General features: G+C 42.9%; 1 protein-coding gene across 2 annotated transcripts in view; it reads left to right on the top strand.

Moving 5' to 3' along the window:
• The window catches only part of LOC139376351 (YEATS domain-containing protein 2-like), a 73,050-nt gene that overhangs the window by 9,792 nt on the left and 42,816 nt on the right, over positions 1 to 20,442 (top strand). For both annotated transcript variants that reach the window (XM_071118786.1, XM_071118787.1), the window contains exons 7-13: positions 169 to 330; positions 7,443 to 7,554; positions 8,143 to 8,187; positions 8,376 to 8,574; positions 9,187 to 9,429; positions 9,824 to 9,985; positions 15,236 to 15,330. In XM_071118786.1, coding sequence (XP_070974887.1) covers positions 169 to 330; positions 7,443 to 7,554; positions 8,143 to 8,187; positions 8,376 to 8,574; positions 9,187 to 9,429; positions 9,824 to 9,985; positions 15,236 to 15,330 — 1,018 coding nt within the window. The remainder of the gene's footprint in view (positions 1 to 168; positions 331 to 7,442; positions 7,555 to 8,142; positions 8,188 to 8,375; positions 8,575 to 9,186; positions 9,430 to 9,823; positions 9,986 to 15,235; positions 15,331 to 20,442) is intronic.

Below are 20,442 nucleotides of genomic sequence, written 5' to 3'. Positions count from 1 at the left end.
CCCTACCTTCCTTGCTTTCTCTCGATGTCTTTGGTGGGCCTACAGTATGTGGCTCTGTTGGTAAGAGTGTGGCACTAGTAATGCCAGGGTCCTGGGGCCACATATTCCTACCTAAAAACGGCTGCTAAATAAATGGCTGAAATATATTATCTCCCTCCTGTCTCCCAGGTATATCCCTCCTGATAAGCGGGAGGAGAATGACCAGTCCACCCATAAGTGGATGGTGTACGTCAGAGGCTCCAGAAGAGAGCCCAGCATCGATCACTTTGTCAAGAAAGTCTGGTTTTTCCTTCACCCCAGCTACAAGCCCAATGACCTGGTGGAAGTCAGGTATGTTTGTGTGTGCGCACGTGTCTGTACTTTGGAGGTAGTGCTCGTCTTGTTATTGAATAGATCACTGGGGTGTTGTTTTTAAATGCAGGCCTCAGGCAACAGCAGACAGATTCAGACTCTCTGTGCAACATGTTTTGATCTGATGAGCTACGACAGGGATGGGTGACTTTGATGGGGTGGTGGCAACAAAACATCTGAACTCATCATGAGGGGCAGCAGTGGCATGTGGGTCTGTGTACCCACATCCGTACCCACACATGCAGTCAGAGCTGGACCCAAAGCAAAAACATTTTGGGGGCCCCCCTCCACCTTGCGGGCAAAATATTTTAGCCCCCTCTTGTCAGCGGAGTGAGTTAATTTCCTGCAATTCTACACATTTTGCCATGGGGTGTAGAGAATATTTGGCCGTTTTAAAGCAAATTTGCTGCAATTCTACACATTTTTCCATGGTGCGGAGGGAAGATTTAGTAATTTTATAACACATTTCCTGCAATTCTACACGTTGCCCTAATATATGCCATGTTAATATGATATCTGAGTGAGAGTGACTAACAAAATGTACCCTGCATGCCCGGTTGGTAATTTGACCATGATTACTAGTTTAGATAGCTGGCTAGACTCATTTAGCAATCTAAAGAAAGGTTAGCTCACATGGGCTAATTGAGTGACTGTCAGTGACTGCTGATACACATCTAAATTTCAAAATTACACCTTGTGTATTCTAATATTCTAACTTTCAACAGTAAGTTGACCCCCCGAATTAGTTCCTTTTTATTTATTATTAATTCGGGGAGCCATTTGCCCATCCCTGAGCTACGATGTAGTTTTGCCCTTATTTACACCATTTTCATTTAATTTTATAGGTAAACAAAGTTTTCTGAACAACTTCTATTTGGCCAGACAACGATGTAGGTTTAACTCGTGCAGATGTAGACCAGGGTTTTTTCTGTATTAAAAAGGGGCTAAGGTGGTGGGCTTGGCAGGGGTTATGGTCAGCGAGGCTGAATTTTAGAGAACATTTCCTCAAATTTCTCCGTGGAGCTGTGATAAATCTTTTCAGATTTAAAGCAAATTTCTTGCAATTCTACTAATTTTGCCATGCAGGTGAGAGAAAACGTTGCAGTTTTAATGGAAGTTTCATGCAGTTCTACATATTCTGCCATGGAGCTGAGAGAACATGCTGTTTTAAAGCTAATTTCTGCCAATTCTATGCATTTTGCTATGTTCAAACATAATAACAAATGTCAGTGCTTTCGGAAAGTATTCTGACTCCTTGACTTTTTCCACATTTTGTAACCTTACAGCCTTATTCTAAAATGTATTACATTTTGTATTTATTTTTTGCTTTTACATAAGTATTCAGACCATTAACTCAGTACTTTGTTGAAGAATCTTTGGTAGCGATTACAGCCTTGTGTCTTCTTGGGTATGACGCTTCAAGCTTCGCACACCTCTATTTGGGGAGTTTTTCCCATTCTTCTCTGCAGATCTTCTCAAGCTCTGTCAGGTTGGATGGGGAGCGTCGCTGCACAGCTATTTTCAGGTCTCTCCAGAGATGTTTGATCGTGTTCAAGTCCGGGCTCTGGCTGGGCCACTCAAGGACATTCAGAGACTTGCCCCGAAGCCACTCTTTATTTTGACTGTGTGCTTAGGGTTGTTGTCCTGTTTGAAGGTGAACCTTTGTCCCAGTCTGAGGTCCTGAGCGCTCTGGCGCAGGTTTTCATCATGGATCTCTCTGTACTTTGCTCATTTTATCTTTCCCTCGATCCTGACTAGTTTTCCAGTCCCTGCCGCTGAAAAACATCCCCACAGCATGATGCTGCCTCTCCCATGCTTCACCGTAGGGATGTTGCCAGGTTTCCTCCAGACGTGACGCTTGGCATTCAGGCCAAAGAGTTTCATCAGACCAGAGATTCCTATTTCTCATGGTCTGAGAATCCTTTAGGTGGATATTGGCAATCTCCAAACTGGCTGTTGCGCCTTTTACTGAGGAGTGGCTTCCATCTGGCCACTACCATAAAGGCCTGATTGGTGGAGTGCTGCAGAGATGGTTGTCTTTCTGGAAGGTTCTCCATTCTCCACAGAGGAACTCTTCTCCTCCAATTGTTCAATTTGGCCGGGCGGCCATCTCTAGGAAGAGTCTTGGTGGTGCCAAACTTCTTCCATTTAAGAATGAATGGGACCACTGTGTTCTTGGGGACCTCGACACAATCCTGTCTCAGATGCTCTACGGACAATTCCTTCAACCTCATGGCTTGGTTTTTGCTCTGACTTGCACGTTCAACTGTTGGACCTTATAGAGACAAATCATGTCCAATCAATTGATTTTACCACAGGTGGACTCCAATCAAGTTGTGCAAACATCTCAAGGATGATCAATGGAAACAGGATGCACCTGAGCTCAATTTCAAGTCTCATAGCAAAGGGTCTGAATACTTATGTAAAGGTATTTCCGTTATTATTTTTATACATTTGCAAAAAATTCTATAAACCTGTTTTCTTTTTGTCATTTTGGGGTATTGTGTGTAGATTGACGAGAAAACGTTTTGTTTAATCAATTTTAGAATAAGGCTGTATCGTAACAAAATGTTGAAAAAGTCAAGAGGTCTGAATACTTTCCCGAATGCACTGTATATACTTCTAAATTCATTGTTTTTGATATTTTCAATTCTCCCTCCCTGTCTAGCTTTTATTTTGGTGATTTTTATTTCTCAAAGATTCCATAAAATAAATATATTGGTCCATTGTCTTTTCTACATACTTTCTTGTTTTAGATATATAAGTTGACACTGGAAGGGTTTTTCCATCCCATTTATGGGGTTATTTTTTATTATTATTTTACAGTTTGGACTTAGGCAACCTGGGAAAAAAGGCTACGGCGGTAAGTCCAAGGATTTCAGTTGCAGAAAAATCTCTGTTTGACTGTTTGAGGAGTAAACATTAGAGGTATTCACGAGTCCACCCAAACCCGAAATACCAACACCCAAAATTCAAACTTTTCACTCCGGTCCGGTTAGTTTGTCATCGGATCTCGGGTCTATGTAACTACAGCTGAGAGACCTGAATGGAGCCAACCTCGGCTCTGCATAGCCTAATAGCAGCCAAACTCAACTTGGGTCCAGAAGCTGAGAGACCCGAATGGAGCCAACCTCGGCTCTGCATAGCCTATAGCAGCCAAACTCAACTTGGGTCCGGAAGCTGAGAGACCCGAATGGAGCCAACCTCGGCTCTGCATAGTCTATAGCAGCCAAACTCAACTTGGGTCCAGAAGCTGAGAGACCCGAATGGAGCCAACCTCGGCTCTGCATAGCCTATAGCAGCCAAACTCAACTTGGGTCCAGAAGCTGAGAGACCAGAATGGAGCCAACCTCGGCTCTGCATAGCCTATAGCAGCCAAACTCAACTTGGGTCCAGAAGCTGAGAGACCAGAATGGAGCCAACCTCGGCTCTGCATAGCCTATAGCAGCCAAACTCAACTTGGGTCCAGAAGCTGAGAGACCTGAATGGAGCCAACCTCGGCTCTGCATAGCCTATAGCAGCCAAACTCAACTTGGGTCCAGAAGCTGAGAGACCCGAATGGAGCCAACCTCGGCTCTGCATAGCCTATAGCAGCCAAACTCAACTTGAAGGGTCAATCCGGACATTTTATTATATAAAAGTCAATATATCATCCAGAAGCTGATGGAGAACTTCAAGGCTCGCTTTGATGACATCACTGTTGGAAGAGAACTGCTGCTGCTCACCCAGATGCCCTTCTTGGTCACAAATGTGACAAAGTTGTCAGAAGAAGAAAAAACGGTATTTCTGATGGGTAGATGTTGCGTCACTGCAAATGGAGTTGATTGAGCTGAAATAAAACGTGTCTTTGAAGGAGCAGGCTGGTGGTTGTGACCCTGTCACTTTCTGGGGAAAGATGGTGCCTGCAGCTGATGTCCCTGTTCTCAAGAAACTGGCACTATACATCCTGACCATGTTTGGCACCACATACAACTGTGAATCAGCCTTCTCCACAATTAACTTTATTAAAAACAAATATCGCACCGGACTCACCAATGAACACCTGCACTATTTGTGCCATAATTCAAAGCATTGGCAGGAGACAGAAAGTGTTATTTCTCTCATTAATGCAGGGCAAGGCCCAGAGTGATTTATACATGAATATTGCATGGCCCACAGTGACGTTCTGTGCATTCAGATGATTATTTTTGTTTAACTTTCAATTAGTCTTATGTAGCAAAATTTGAAAGTGTTTTTTACATTGGATAAAAGTAGAGACTCAGAGCTACACAATGGTATATCATACACTACAGTTGAGGAACAATGGGAAATGGTAATTTTGCTTTGAAAGTTGATCAACTTGTAAACTCACTTTTGTGGAAATGGCCTTTGATTGTTTTGTTTCTACTATTGGAGAGCCCTTCTTTGTCTACACCCATTCAACATCGTTCACATCCTCTTAAGCTTTAGCCCCACCAAACTCTTTAAAGGTTGATCTGAATGTACTAACAACAGTCAATGACCCAAGCTAACTTACTAGCTATTATCAGACATCTAATTGAGAGAGAACAGCTCACTGAACATTATTCGCCCTAGCAGATGTGGTTATGCTGTTATGTTATCCAGAGTGTTGGTGACTGCAACTGTGCTGTCAGATTGTCCGTCATAAATTCAGAGCGTTTCACATTCAGAGCGCACACTGGATGCTCTGGCCAATGTGTAGGGTTGATCCGAATGTTCTGACCTCACAACGGCAGTCAAGCACCCAAGCTAACTGGTTAACATTGGCTAGCTACTTCCAGACACATAATGAGAGAACACCCCACTCTGACCATTTTACTCGCCCTATCAGAGCTGGTTAGGCTGTTTTCATGTTATCCAGAGCGTTGGTGACTGTAACTGTGCTGCTGGCAACAATTTAATTACGTTTTTTTGCCAACATTTACTGTAGTTAGCTAGACTATCTTAACCGTAAACATCATTCATGGTTGGATGCCATGGTTGTCCGTTTAAAGATGTAATCCAGGGACTGGTGTTTTCTCCATATCCTTAGCTACCAAACTCTAATTCCACTGATTTCAAAACTCAGTCCTCCAGAAAGTGGAGAGCAACACTTATGCAGTTTTAACACGATACATTAAAAAACAATTGCCACGTTAGACAGGATTACCTAGACATACTGACCAGCTCAAATAGACAGAAGCGTGTTATATTGCAGACCATTATCTCAGCCAATCATGGCTAGCGGGAAGGTTGTTGGCTTCATCTTTGGCTAAACCAACTAGCCTCATAATTTAACCATTTTATTCGTATTTACAGATGGCATTTTATATAACAACGTGTTTGCTATGTTGTAGATGACTGTTTGTTACTACGCTGTACGACAGTGCTGATAAAAGACGATATCCATCCTGACCATTGCCACCTAGGAAATGTTTGTCTCTGGACCTTCTCAAATAGTACTTATAGCAGGCCTAGCCAACATATAAAGGCCTATTCGCTAACCAGAAAAGAAAGTTGTCGGATAATCATATTTTTGGGGTCTAGGTCTGGTTGTCCATTCGGGTCCAGCTTTTTGGACCCAAGAAGAACCGAGTGTATACCTTGATAAAGGCGTCAGCAAGCTTCAGCTCGGCTAGGCGAACCGAACGTGTGCTCGCATACTCGCCTAAAAAACTTTAGCTTGAAAACTGAAAAGGCCACTAGTGCTGTTTGTCCATTTTGAGACGCCGTAGCCAAATAGTCCTCTAAATAGTCAGAATAAATCTACGTTAACTCAAGAAATCTCCTTTTCATTTTAATGTTTTTGCAGAGGAGATCTTAGTCCCATGATTTTACATCTAAATAAGATATTTGGTGCAGTATTTCTCAATGAAAAAATGTGCATGAAAACGACTCGTCTCTCATTTAATGACAACAAAGACTTAACTGAATATTCCCTACTGTTGACCAATCACCGGCTTCCGGCTTTGGCTTGCCTCAAGACATTTATTTGTGCCCGATTAGTCGAAAAACCCCTTGGCGAAGTCCAAAACAAACAAAAACACAACACAATGTCTTCATCATACTGTATATGCATAAACTCTTCTGGACTGTTCTGCTGGGAATGTCTTAATTAACACTCCCATCGTAGTAATCAAACTGAAATGCCTTGGAGTAATAGTGCCCCATGTGACATAAGACAATGCAGACAAACCTTTCAGCCAGCCCACAGGCGTTAGGTCAAGTTGCCCCTAGACACTGCTCTAAGACCAGCTTGCCCTTTGGGATTTGTGGTGGGAAAGCTGATCCTAGACCTGTGCCTAAGGGCAACTTCTGCACAGAGCCCCCTGACACATCTGAAACATATACTTTAGTTCCTATGATTTGTGTGAGCAGTATGAGTCAGAAATGGAGTTAACAGTACACATGAGTTATGACTAACCGTGCTGACACACCCTTTACCTACAGACAGTGTAATCACTCAGAAAACTAATATCTAATACCTCAGAATACTTCAGGCCCCGGATTGCTTAGAGCCCTGACACGGCATGCAGGTTGATCCTGCTTTACATCCCCATTCTGAATCAGAGTATCAGTCAGTGTTTAAAAAAAATCCTCAGCCCTCTGGCTGTTTTTAGCTGACAAGACACAGTCTGTAACCCCGATAGATGCATCCCGACTGACTGACTGAGCAGAGGATTCACACTTACTGAACCCCACAGAGCTGTAGCTCAAGCTCTTTGCTGATTATAACACATCCAATGTCTTCAAGTGTGGGAATAAAACACAAGCGGACACACAGTCAGCTCAGGCTCTGGGCCACAAGGATGAGAACCGCAGGCTTCAAAGAGAGAGGAGATGAGAGAGAAAGCCTCCCGCTCATTGAATTTGGGGTAGAATGTCTACAAAGAACAATGAGTCAAGAGTGTAGGGGGTGATGGGATACCTTCTCTGTCTGGCTGTATTTAATACTTAAAGGGGTAGTTATGATGTTGTTTTCATGGATGATGTTTATTCTCAACCATGGTGTGTCTGTGTGTGTGTGTGTGTGTGTCATAAAGTATTCAAAATGTATTTGTCCCTGATCCAAGTGTGTGTGTTTTCATGACTCTAAATGTGTCTGTTGTTAGTGAGCCTCCGTTCCACTTGACACGTCGAGGCTGGGGGGAGTTCCCTGTCCGCATCCAGATCCACTTCAAAGACCCCCGCAACAAACGCATAGACATCATACACCACCTTAAGGTCCGATTGTAGATTCATTACAGCTTTAGTTGCACTGGAAACGCATGTTTCATTCACAGAGGAGCACTTCTGTCTCTCTGCGTCACTCTGTCTTCCACTCTCTGTCTCTCTGCGTCACTCTGTCTTCCACTCTCTGTCTCTCTGCGTCACTCTGTCTTCCACTCTCTGTCTCTCTGCGTCACTCTGTCTTCCACTCTCTGTCTCTCTGCGTCACTCTGTCTTCCACTCTCTGTCTCTCTGCGTCACTCTGTCTTCCACTCTCTGTCTCTCTGCGTCACTCTGTCTTCCACTCTCTGTCTCTCTGCGTCACTCTGTCTTCCACTCTCTGTCTCTCTCTGTCTTCCTCAAAAGAGGACTCTTGGATGCCAATTAAGTGTAGTGGTTCTTTAAAGTTGTATTAGTCTAGCTACTTGAGAATGTTCTAAAGGGTTCTCACAGGCTTTTTGATTTCTTAAGTGAGATTCACTGATATGGTTTCTTCTTTTTTGACACAGTTTTGAATGTTTTTTTTTACTGTTATTTTGTTACTCAGTCATTCTCTTTCTCTATATAAAAGTGCATAATAAATCTTACTGTCTCTCCCTATAGCTCGACAGAACTTACACAGGCCTGCAGACACTGGGAGCAGAAACAGTGAGTCTGTTATTCATTTACTGTGTTCAAACTTCTCTATCAAGTCTACTAGCAAGACACCTGTCTTACATTTCATGGGACCATAGCCCCAGCATTGATCTTAAACTTGACTCGTTGTGTTGAATACACCGTTTTTTTTTTTTTTTTACCACTGTGAACGTTGACCCTTGAACTTACTTTCCTCTCAGGTGGTGGATGTCGAGCTCCACAGGAACTCCCTGGGGGACGACTATGTGCTCTCTTCCTCCTCCCACGCCCACCACCACCCGCGTGAAGCCAGCCCCTCGTCCCCATCCTTCCTGCCCCAAACCCCAGGTCTTCTCTCTGGCCGCTGCAGCTCTCCACTCCCCCTCTCACAGGACAACCACCCCACCATCGCAGAGAAAGGTGAGATACATGGGAGGTTATATACATTCAATTCCCCTTTTTATTCACCTGTTCTATCAGCTAAGAATGTGAATGAGACTTTTAACTCCACACCAGGGTTTCACAAACTGGGTCCTGCCATACCCCCCCCCCCCTAGCACTACACCGCTGATTCAAATAATCAGAGCATGACGATGAGCTGGTTATTTGAATCAGCTGTGTAGTGCTAGGGCGAAAACCAAACCCTAGGGACCCTAGGACTGTGTTTAGGAAACCTTGGTCTATATCATAGAAGATTCAAAGAAGATCTGAACACACTGTGCACTGCAGAACAAGGAGCTGTTTCCATTGGAATTATGTCAATTTCTCATCTTCAGTGAACCACGACCTGTCCAAGCGTGCCATGATTTTCTACAATTTCTCTTTTTTGTTTCTTTAAATCCTTTCCTCTGCAGGCCTATAGTGAATTATTAATGACTGGACTGAGAAATAATCTCTCTCTGCCTATCTCTCTGTGCCAGGATGAGGATAATTATAATGAAGATTATGCCTAGAGTGGATTTTAATGGTTATCATCGTCCTCACTCCTCTCTCTCCCTTTCTTTCTCTTTATTATCTTCCCCTTCCGTCCAGGTCTGCCTGTCAAAACTGAGACTGGGAGGTCTGGGGTGTACAGCGCGCCCCCCTCGGCTTCGGAACGCACCCCATCCCGTCCTAAAGTCACAGAGAAGATCACGCTGGGTTCCCATGGCAACTCGGCCTTCCAGCCAATCACGGCCAGCTGTAAGATCGTCCCCCAGGGACAGTTGCCCAGCCCCTCCGAGTCCCCCGGGAAATCCTTTCAGCCAATCACCATGAGCTGTAAGATTGTGTCAGGTAACTACCTCCCAATGGGATCTGGCTGTACTGGAGTGGGGGGAGGGAAGGGGTTGTGAGTTGATTAATAATTCAATGGTGTTATTTAGATTTTTGTTATCATAGTCAGTCAGACCCACTCTTAGTGTCAGTGGAGACATTTGTTTGATTTGTTTCGTTATTCCCCCCAACATTAAGAAACTATAGGCCAATCTCAGTTTTAAAACACTGTCTCTTTTAAGATTGAAAAGGTTTTGAATTTCAAAAGTGAGGCACAAGCACATTAAGGAAATCTTTAAATCGATTTTTGTTCATGGGCTTTTTTTTAAGATACAGAGCTTTAGAAAAATGCATGTTTTAAAATGAATATCTTTATAATGAGCATGTTGTTTGTGATTTTGTTTTGATCCCAAAGGTTCACCCATCTCCACACCCAGCCACTCGCCCCTCCCCCGTATCCACACCTCCACCCCGGTACACACCAAACAGGGCTCCTCCGTACTCAACAACCCTTACATCATTGTCGACAAGCCCGGCCAGGTCATCGGCATGGCAGCGAACTCCGGCGCCTCCACAGGTACGCTAATGCTCTGCTCGACAGCTCCACTCTTGCCCCTAGATTCTAGACACTGATCTAAGAACAGTTTTGCTGGTTTTCCCTAATGGTTAAAGTTATGATTTGGGTTAGGTTTTTGGGTTAGCTCCTGCAGCACAATGTGAGGATGTACTGTAGACTGTGCCTCCCACACAGCAGATGATAATGGTGTTGTAGGCTCTCCTCGGCCACTGTAGGGCCAACGTTCCCCTCCCACACACCACCGTTACAAACATCCCAAGGCTGAATCTAGTGCACTCTTACTTCTCTCCTCTCCTCTGATAAACCTCCACAGTTGACTATATTCTCTAAGCCTGAACCCTTTCAGTTGTCTCCTCTCTCTCTCCCTCCTTCTGTCTCTCTCTCCATAAACCATGACTTGATGCTGCAGCTTTTTGATGGTATGAGAGGGGCTTCCATTGTGACAGGAACTACTGCTGTACTGCTGTGTTCCGTGGCTCAGTGTCCGGGACAGATTACTTTTTGATGGTATGAGAGGGGCTTCCATTGTGACAGGAACTACTGCTGTACTGCTGTGTTCCGTGGCTCAGTGTCCGGGACAGATTACTGGACAGTGCGGGGGTGGGGGGGTTAGACATTCAGAGGTGTGTGTGTGCTTGTGAGTCAGATTGCTATTTATAGCCCTCGCAGGTATACAGCGTGGGAGGCTGTGTGTGAGATTGAGGAATTATTTTGGGTTTGTGTATACCAGTAACTTTGATGGGGGTGGTGGCCACAAAAAAATCTGAACTCATGAGGGGCTGCAGTGCGTACGTACCCACATGCAGACCCACACATGCAGTCAGAGTCTATCGCTAGCCTTTTGGGGGCCCTAAGTGAAATTAGTATGGGGCAGAGAGAAAATTGTGCAGTTTTACAGCAAATGTTCTGCAATTCTACACATTTTGCCATAGGTGGAGAGAAATGTTTGTAGTTTTTAATATGGTGTCTGAGTGAGAGTGACTAACAAAATCAATGGGCGACCCTCGGTTGGGAATTCGACCATGATTACTATGAGTTGAAGTCACTGTTTAGAGGAACTTACCAATCTAAAAAAAAGTTAACTGACACGGGCTGTTTGAGTGACTGACATAACAAGAGCAAAACTGCTGATGCACAACCTAAGTTGGAAATAGCACCTTGTGTATTCTACAGTAAATTGAGACCCTGACTGAGTTCCAAAAAATATATATACAGTACCAGTCAAATGTTTGAACACACTTACTCATTCAAGGGTTTTTCTTTATTTTTACTATTTTCTACATTGTAGAATAATAGTGAAGACATCAAAACTATGAAATAACACACATGGAATTATGTAGTAACCAAAAAGTGTTAAACAAATCAAAACATATTTTATAAACTCAGCAAAAAAGAAACATCCCTTTTTCAGGACCCTTTCTTTCAAGATAATTTGTAAAAATCCAAATAACTTCACAGATCTTCATTGTAAAGGGTTTAAACACTGTTTCCAGTGCTTGTTCAATGAACCATAAACTATTAATAAACATTTACCTGTGGAACGATCGTTAAGACACTAACAGCTTACAGACAGACGGTAGGCAATTAAGGTCACAGTTATGAAAACTTAGGACACTAAAAAGGCCTTTTTACTGACTTTGAAAAACACCAAAAGAAAGATGCTCAGGGTCCCTGCTCATCTGTGTGAACGTGCCTTAGGCATGATGCAAGGAGGCATGAGGACTGCAGATGTGGCCAGGGCAATAAATTCCAGTGTCCGTACTGTGAGACGCCCAAGGCAGCACTACAGGGAGACAGGACGGACAGCTGATCGTGCACGCAGTGGCAGACCACGTGTAACAGGATCGGTACATCCAAACATCCCACCTGCAGGACAGGTACAGGATGGCAACAACAACTGCCCGAGTTACACCAGGAACACACAATCCCTCCATCAGTGCTCAGACTGTCCGCAATCTGCTGAGAGAGGCTGGACTGAGGGCTTGTAGGCCTGTTGTAAAGGCAGGTCCTCACCAGACATCACCGGCAACAACGTCGTCTTTGGCCACAAACCCAACGTCGCTGGACCAGACAGGACTGGCGAGTCGCAGTATGGTCTCACCAGGGTTGATGGTCGGATTCGCATTTATCGTCCAAGGAATGAGTGTTTCACCGAGGCCTGTACTCTGGAGCGGGATCGATTTGGAGGTGGAGGGTCCGTCATGGTCTGGGGCGGTGTGTCACATCATCATCGGACTGAGCTTGTTGTCATTGCAGGAAATCTCAACACTGTGTGTTACAGGGAAAACCTCCTCCCTCATGTGGTACTCTTCCTACAGGCTCATCCTGACATGACCCTCCAGCATGACAATGTCACCAGCCATATTGCTCGTTCTGTGCGTGATTTCCTGCAAGACAGGAATGTCAGTGTTCTGCCATGGCCAGCGAAGAGCCCGGATCTCAATCCCATTAAGCATGTCTGGGACCTGTTGGATCGGAGGGTGCCTTGGTGGAAGAGCGGGGTAACATCTCACAGCAAGAACTGGCAAATCTGGTGCAGTCCATGAGGAGGAGTTGCACTGCAGTACTTAATGCAGCTGGTGGCCACACCAGATACTGACTTTTACTTTTGATTTTGACCCCCCCTTTGTTCAGAGACACATTATTCCATTTCTGTTAGTCACATGTCTGTGGAACTTGTTCAGTTTATGTCTGTTGTTGAATCTTGTTATGTTCATACAAATATTTACACATGTTACGTTTGCTGAATATAAACGCAGTTGACAGTGAGAGGACGTTTCTTTTTTTGCTGGGTTTATCTAAGAATCTTCAAATTAGCCACCCTTTGCCTTGATGACAGCTTTGCACGCTCTTGGTATCTTCTCAACCAGCTTTATGAGGAATGCTTTTCCAAGAGTCTAGAAGGAGTTCTTACTTATGCTGAGCACTTGTTGACTGCTTGTCCTTCACTCTGCGGTCCATCTCATCCCAAACCATCTCAATTGGGTTGAGGTCGGGAGATTGTGGGGGCCAGGTCATCTAATGGATGGTGTATCGCTGTAGAATGATGTGGTAGCCATGCTGGTTAAGTGTGCCTTGAATTCTAAATAAATCACAGACAGTGTCACCAGCAAAGAACCCCTACACCATCACACCTCTTTCTCCATGCTTCACGGTGGGAACGACATATGCAAAGATCATCCGTTCACCTATTCTGTGACTCACAAAGACACAGCACCAAAAATCTTAATCAGACTCATCAGACCGAAGAACAGATTTCCACCGGTCTAATGTCCATTGCTCGAGTTTCTTGGCCCAAGCAAGTCTCTTCTTATTATTGGTGTCCTTTAGTTGTTGTTTTTTTGCCGCAATTCAACTATGAAGGCCTGATTCACGCAGTCTTCTCAGAACAGTTGATGTTGAGATGTGTCTGTTACTTGAACTCTGTGAAGCATTTATTTGGGCTGCAATCTAAGGTGCAGTTCACTATAATGAACTTATCCTCTGCAGCAGAGGTGACTCTGGGTCTTCCTTTCCTGTGGCGGTCCTCATGAGAGCCAGTTTCATCATAGCGGTTTTTGCGACTGCACTTGAAGAAACTTTCAAAGTTCTTGTAATTTTCCAGATTGACTGACCTTCATGTTTTAAAGTAATGATGACTGTCGTTTTTCTTTGCTTATTTGAGCTGTTCTTACCATAATATGGACTTATTCTTTTACCAAATAAGGCTGTCTTCTGTATACCACCCCTATCTTGTCACAACACAACTGATTGGCTCAAACGCTTTAAGAAGGAAAGAAATTCCACAAATTAACTTAAGGCAGACCTGTTTACTGAAATGCATACCAGGTAACTATCTCATGAAACTGGTTGAGAGAATGCCAAGAGTGTGCTACGCTGTCATCAAGGCAAAGGGTGGCTCACCTTGGTTTCACCAGACCAGAGAATCTTCTTTCTTGGTCAGAGTCCTTTAGACCTCTTGGCAAACTCCAAGCAGGCTGTCGTGCCTTTTACTGATGAGTTGCTTCCCTCTGGCCACTCTACCATAAAGGCCTGATTGGTGGAGAGGTGCAGAGATGTTTGTCCTTCTGGAAGGTTTTCCCATCTCCACAGAGGAACTCTGGAGCTCTGTCAGAGTGACCATCGGGTTCTTGGTCTCCTCCCTGACCATGGCCCTTCTCCCCCTGATTGTTCAGTTTGGCTGGGCGGTGAGCTCTAGGAAGATGGAGGCCACTCTGTTCTTGGGGACCTTCAATTCTGCAGAATTTTTTAGGTACCCTTCCTCAGATCTGTGCCTCAACACAATCCTGTCTCGGAGCTTTACGGACAATTCCTTCAACCTCATGGCTTGGTTTTTTCTCTGACTCTGTGGGACCTTATATAGACAGGTGTGTGCCAAATCATGTCCAATCAATTGAATTTACCACAGGTGGACTAAAATCAACTTGTAGAACCATCTCATGGATGATCAGTGGAAACAGGATGCACCTGAGCTCAATTTCGAGTCTCAAAATGGTCTGAATACTTATGTAAATATGTTTTTCCTGTTGTTTTTTTATTATTATCTAAAAACCTGTTTTTGCTTTGTCATTATGGGGTATTGTGTGTTGGTTGATGAGGAAAAAAATATATTTAATCCATTTTAGAATGAGGTTGTAGCGTAAAAAATGTGTAAAAAGTAATCGGGTCTGAATTCTTTCCGAATGCATTGTATATATTTTTTGTTTTTGTAATTTGATCCGGGGCCTACATTATTTTGTGCACAGGGCTGCCAGTTGCCCATCCCTGGTGTATACTGACTAGGCTACGCTTCATTGTAAATTCAATTACAGAATGTGTGTGTTGGCATTTGGCCGTTCAATGTATCAGTGTCAGTCTCAAGTGGAGCACAGTGAAATCACATTCTCCCACTGCTGTACTTCAGCGCTTTGTAGCTCCCATTCACATTCCAGTCATGTGCTCTGCTCTCCCACACAGCCTCTCCCATATCCCATACATCCACCAACGCTTAGTTTCAACTGATCCAGGGCGGGCGGAGGGGTTTAAAGTGTTCCATGTTGTTTCAAGCTGATGTTGGAGTTTGAGCTGATTCACTTAGTTTTCCTTAGTTTCTCTTTTTCTCTCAATAGCTTTGTTTTAGTGCTGTAACCCACCTAAAGCTTTTGAATTCAGTATCACTGTGAACCTGACAGATGTCATTACCAGGACCCAGTCTCAGGCAGTGACCAAAATACATTTTTGATAATTGATTGATGGGTCTCTGTCTTACAGGAAGTCCCACAGCCAAGCAGTCGGTTGCGGCCCAGGGGACTCGCTCTCCGGCCCCCAAGGTTCACACAGGCAGCTTCCTGTCCTCAGGGGTCAAGGTGAGTTACACAGAGCTGACATAGACAATGGCTGGGTCACCGCTGTAAAATATTCAAGAAAACCGTTTAATATCCAGGGCCGATTTCCCAAAAGCATCTTATGGCTAAGTTCATTGTTAGAACCTTCACAGGAGCATTGTTAAATCTCAGAACTGTTTACCAAAACCATTGTTATTAACATTGCACTTGAAAACACACGTAATCTAACACCTGCCTCAGACAACTCATAGAACAGCTAAGTGAGTCATTAGATGCTTATTTGTGCTTCACATTATACACAAATAAACAGAATCACACTAGCTGTGTTTGAATACTCATACTAACCGCACTAACTGTGCAATTTGTGATGTGAATTGAGTATATAGTATGCTTATTGGTCATAGTATGGATATAGTTAGTATGCCAAAAGTTCTCGGATGTCGTACTAAATTTGCCAAAATATGAAGTATATACGCAGAGGACACTATTTCTCTACTTTAGGGCCCATAATGCAGTTCTTCAGGAAATGGGCGTGGCTTCACATCGTTTTCAGATTTGGCGGAAATATGCAGACAAAGTACAACGAGAGCAGATACAAGTTCATTGTTCAACATTTATCATAATTAGTTAAAGCAGTGTAATAAAGTAATGACTTTTCATAACAACATAGCATATGTTGGTTGACAATTTGTTAACTACGCTGTCCTTACGAACCACATAGCATATCATTACAGCAGTATGTACCGGTATGTTAGCTAGCTACTTATATATCAAACTTGCCAGTATATTAACTATAGGCTATCTAACTAACGACCCAACGTTTATTGACTTGGTTATTCCCGTCATTCTTAGTTTAGCTAAATGGTATAGTCGTTGTGCGTTTTCAATGGGTGCTTTCGTAAATTCGCTCTGGCTATCTACTCCGATTTCAGAGCACTCTCGTCTGATTACTAGAGCGCAGAATAATGATTTTTAAGAGCGCTCAACACCCGTCAAATATGGCCGGTGTCAGTAAACATCTGCAAAAAAGCGTAATTAAATTGTTGCCAGCAGCACAGTTAGTCACCAACGCTCTAGATAACATGAAAACAGCCTAACCAGCTCTGCTAGGGCGAGTAAAATGGTCAGAGTCTTCTCATTTGTGTCTAGCAAGCTAGCCGATGTTAGCTTGGGTGCTTGACTGCTGTTGTAAGGTCAGAACGCTCAAATCAACCCTACTCCTCGGCCCGAGCGTCCAGTGTGCGCTCCGAGAACTAAACGCTCTGAATTTCCAAACGAACCATCTGACAACGCTCAGAATTTCCAAACGGACCATCTGACAACGCTCTGAATTTACAAACGGACCATCTGACAACGCTCTGAATTTACAAACGGACCATCTGACAACGCTCTGAATTTACAAACGGACCATCTGACAACGCTCTGAATTTACAAACGGACCATCTGACAACGCTCTGAATTTACAAACGGACCATCTGACAACGCTCTGAATTTACAAACGGACCATCTGACAACGCTCTGAATTCACAAACGGACCATCTGACAACACTCTGAATTTACGAGTGCACTCTGGCACTCAGATTGAATTTAAGAACACACCCAAATTCGTAAAATGTCTAACTAGTAATTTGTTGCGCTAGCAAGAGGTTGCATAGCAACAGCATCAACTTCCGGTAGACGGGTGAAGGGCTAGTACGCTCAACTGAAGGATACTGTTAATTTACAGTATACTAAAATTAACAAATAGAATGTAGTATATACTCATTAAGTATGTAGAATACAATATGTTAGTATGGGTATTCGAACACAGCTACTGAGTGCCTTTATCACGGTAATGGCCCGCCCCTTAATGGGGCAGCTGAACATTTTTGTCTCATCTAATGACTCAAGTATTTGGGGGTACGTTGTGATTTATTGAGCATGGAACACTCCAAAAACCATTTATACACACGATTTTATACTTTTGCATTTTGTGGCTGGGCAGGCACTGATTCTTGATGTTCAGTTGTAGAACTGTTTATCTGTTTAATTTTTACTATTGTAAGTAAATAATTTATTTTAACATACACTGGTTAAAAGAAAATAAATTGAATTGAGTAATATACCACAACTTCTTACTAGTAATACTGTGTTGTGTTATAAACATTACAAAGCAAGCTCATCCGTAATTTGTGATTGTTGGTGTAATTACGGTGGAAAAATATATTAATTCATACAACAATTATAAGCGTAAGAATGTGCACATGCCTGTAGAATGTGCGCAAATGTTCCCAAATGCAATTAGCGGAAAACCCCATTCTCAAAGTGCAGAGTATGCTGGAGCGGTTTCATGTCACAGAAATTAAGAAAGATACATCAACTAACATGGGTTACTAATATAACTAGGATTATCATCAACTAGCATGGTTACTAATATGACTAGGATTATCATCAACTACCAGGGTTACTAATATGACTAGGATTATCATCAACTAGCAGGGTTACTAATATGACTAGGATTATCATCAACTAGCAGGGTTACTAATATGACTAGGATTATCATCAACTAGCAGGGTTACTAATATGACTAGGATTATCATCAACTAGCAGGGTTACTAATATGACTAGGATTATCATCAACTAGCAGGGTTACTAATATGACTAGGATTATCATCAACTAGCAGGGTTACTAATATGACTAGGATTATCATCAACTAGCAGGGTTACTAATTTGACTAGGATTATCATCATCTAGCATGGGTTGGTTTCTAATATGACTAGGATTGTCATCAACTAGCAGGGTTACTAATATGACTAGGATTGTCATCAACTAGCAGGGTTACTAATATGACGAGGATTATCATCAACTAGCATGGGTTGGTTGCTAATATGACTAGGATTTTCATCAACTAGCAGGGTTACTAATATGACTTGGGTTATCATCAACTAGCAGGGTTACTAATATGACTAGGATTGTCATCAACTAGCAGGGTTACTAATATGACTAGGATTATCATCAACTAGCAGGGTTACTAATATGACTTGGGTTGTCATCAACTCGCAGGGTTACTAATATGACTAGGATTATCATCAACTAGCAGGGTTACTAATATGACTAGGATTATCATCAACTAGCAGGGTTATTAATATGACTACGATTATCATCAACTAGCAGGGTTACTAATATGACTAGGGTTATCATCAACTAGCAGGGTTGGTTACTAATATGACTAGGATTATCATCAACTAGCAGGGTTGATAATATGACTAGTATTATCATCAACTAACATGGGTTGGTTACTAATATGACTAGGATTATCATCAACTAGCAGGGTTAATAATATGACTAGGATTATCATCAACTAGCAGGGTTACTAATATGACTAGGATTATCATCAACTAGCAGGGTTACTAATATGACTAGGATTATCATCAACTAGCAGCGTTGCTAACATGACTAAGATTATCATCAACCTGCAGGGTTACTAATATGACTAGGATTATCATCAACTAGCATGGGTTGGTTACTAATATGACTAGGATTATCATCAACTAGCAGGGTTACTAATATGACTAGGATTATCATCAACTAGCATGGGTAGGTTACTAACATGACTAGGATTATCATCAACTACCAGGGTTACTAATATGACTAGGATTGTCATCAACCAGCAGAGTTACTAATATGACTGGGATTATCATCAACTAGCAGGGTTACTAATATGACTAGGATTATCATCAACTAACATTGGTTACTAATATGACTAGGATTATCATCAACTAGCATGGGTTCGTTACTAATATGACTAGGATTATCATCAACTACCAGGGTTACTAATATGACTAGGATTAATCTCAACTAGCATGGGTTGGTTACTAATATGACTAGGATTATCATCAACTACCAGGGTTAATAATATGACTAGGATTGGCATCAACCAGCAGAGTTACTAATATGACTGGGATTATCATCGACTAGCAGGGTTACTAATATGACTAGGATTATCATCAACTAGCAGGGTTACTAATATGACTAGGATTATCATCAACTACCAGGGTTACTAATATGACTAGGATTGTCATCAACTAGCAGGGTTACTAATATGACTAGGATTATCATCAACTAGCAGTGCTGAAGCGCATTGTGTTTAAAAATGGTCTGTCCTCGGTTGCAACACACTACCGAGGTCCAAACTGCCTCTGGAAGCAACGCCAGCACAATAACTGTTTGTTATGGATCTTCATAAAATGGGTTTTCATGGCCAGCAGCCACACACTAGCTTGAGATCACCATGCGCAATGTCAAGCGTTGGCTGGAGTGGGATAAAGCTACCTGCCCCAATGCATAGTGCCAACTGTAAAGTTTGGTGGAGGAGGAATAATGGTCTTGGGCTGTTTTTCATGGCTCTTGCTAGGCCCCTTAGTTCCGGTGAAGAGAAATCTTAACGCTGCAGCAATACAACGATTCTATGCTTCCAACTTTGTGTCAACAGTTTGGGGAAGGCCCTGTCCTGTTTTAGCATGACAATGCACCTGTAAACAGAAATGTTTTTCGAGATCAGTGTGGAAAAACCTGACTGGCCTGCACAGAGCCCTGATCTCAACCCCATCTAACACCTTTGGGATGAATTGTAACGCCGACTGCGAGCCAGGCCTAAATGCCCAACAACAGTGTCCGAACTCACTAATACTCTTGTGGCTGAATGGAACCAAGTCCCCACAGCAATATTCCAACATCTAGTGTAAGCCTTCCCAGAAGAGTGGAGGCAGTTATAGCACCAAAGGGGGGACCAACGCCGTATTAATTCCCATGATTTTGGACTGTGATGTTCGACAGGCAGGTGTCCACATACTTTTGGCAATGTCTATGAGTATGAGAGTGGTTACATTTCTCCAGCACCAACCCCTTAGCTTTTTACCCAAGTGGTGGGATATGCCTTGTTATTATTTAAACTGCAGATTGCCCCTTTCCATTTTAAACCCTGAATACACAGGAGTCTTCCATGAATGACTTTGATAACCAAAGTCTTAACCTGTCATGAGTACTTTTCATAGAACTCGTTCAGACCTAACAGTGTTGAGCTTCCAGGAGATTTATGTCAGAGCCAACCCAGCAGTCTGTGTGGTATAGTGACTTCCTGTCTCTGTAGACAC

This window comes from Oncorhynchus clarkii, chromosome 20 (assembly GCF_045791955.1).
Source record: "Oncorhynchus clarkii lewisi isolate Uvic-CL-2024 chromosome 20, UVic_Ocla_1.0, whole genome shotgun sequence".
Classification (NCBI taxonomy): domain Eukaryota; kingdom Metazoa; phylum Chordata; class Actinopteri; order Salmoniformes; family Salmonidae; genus Oncorhynchus; species Oncorhynchus clarkii.
The sequence above is the reverse complement of the archived record's forward strand: the minus strand, read 5'-3'. Positions and strand labels throughout refer to the sequence as shown.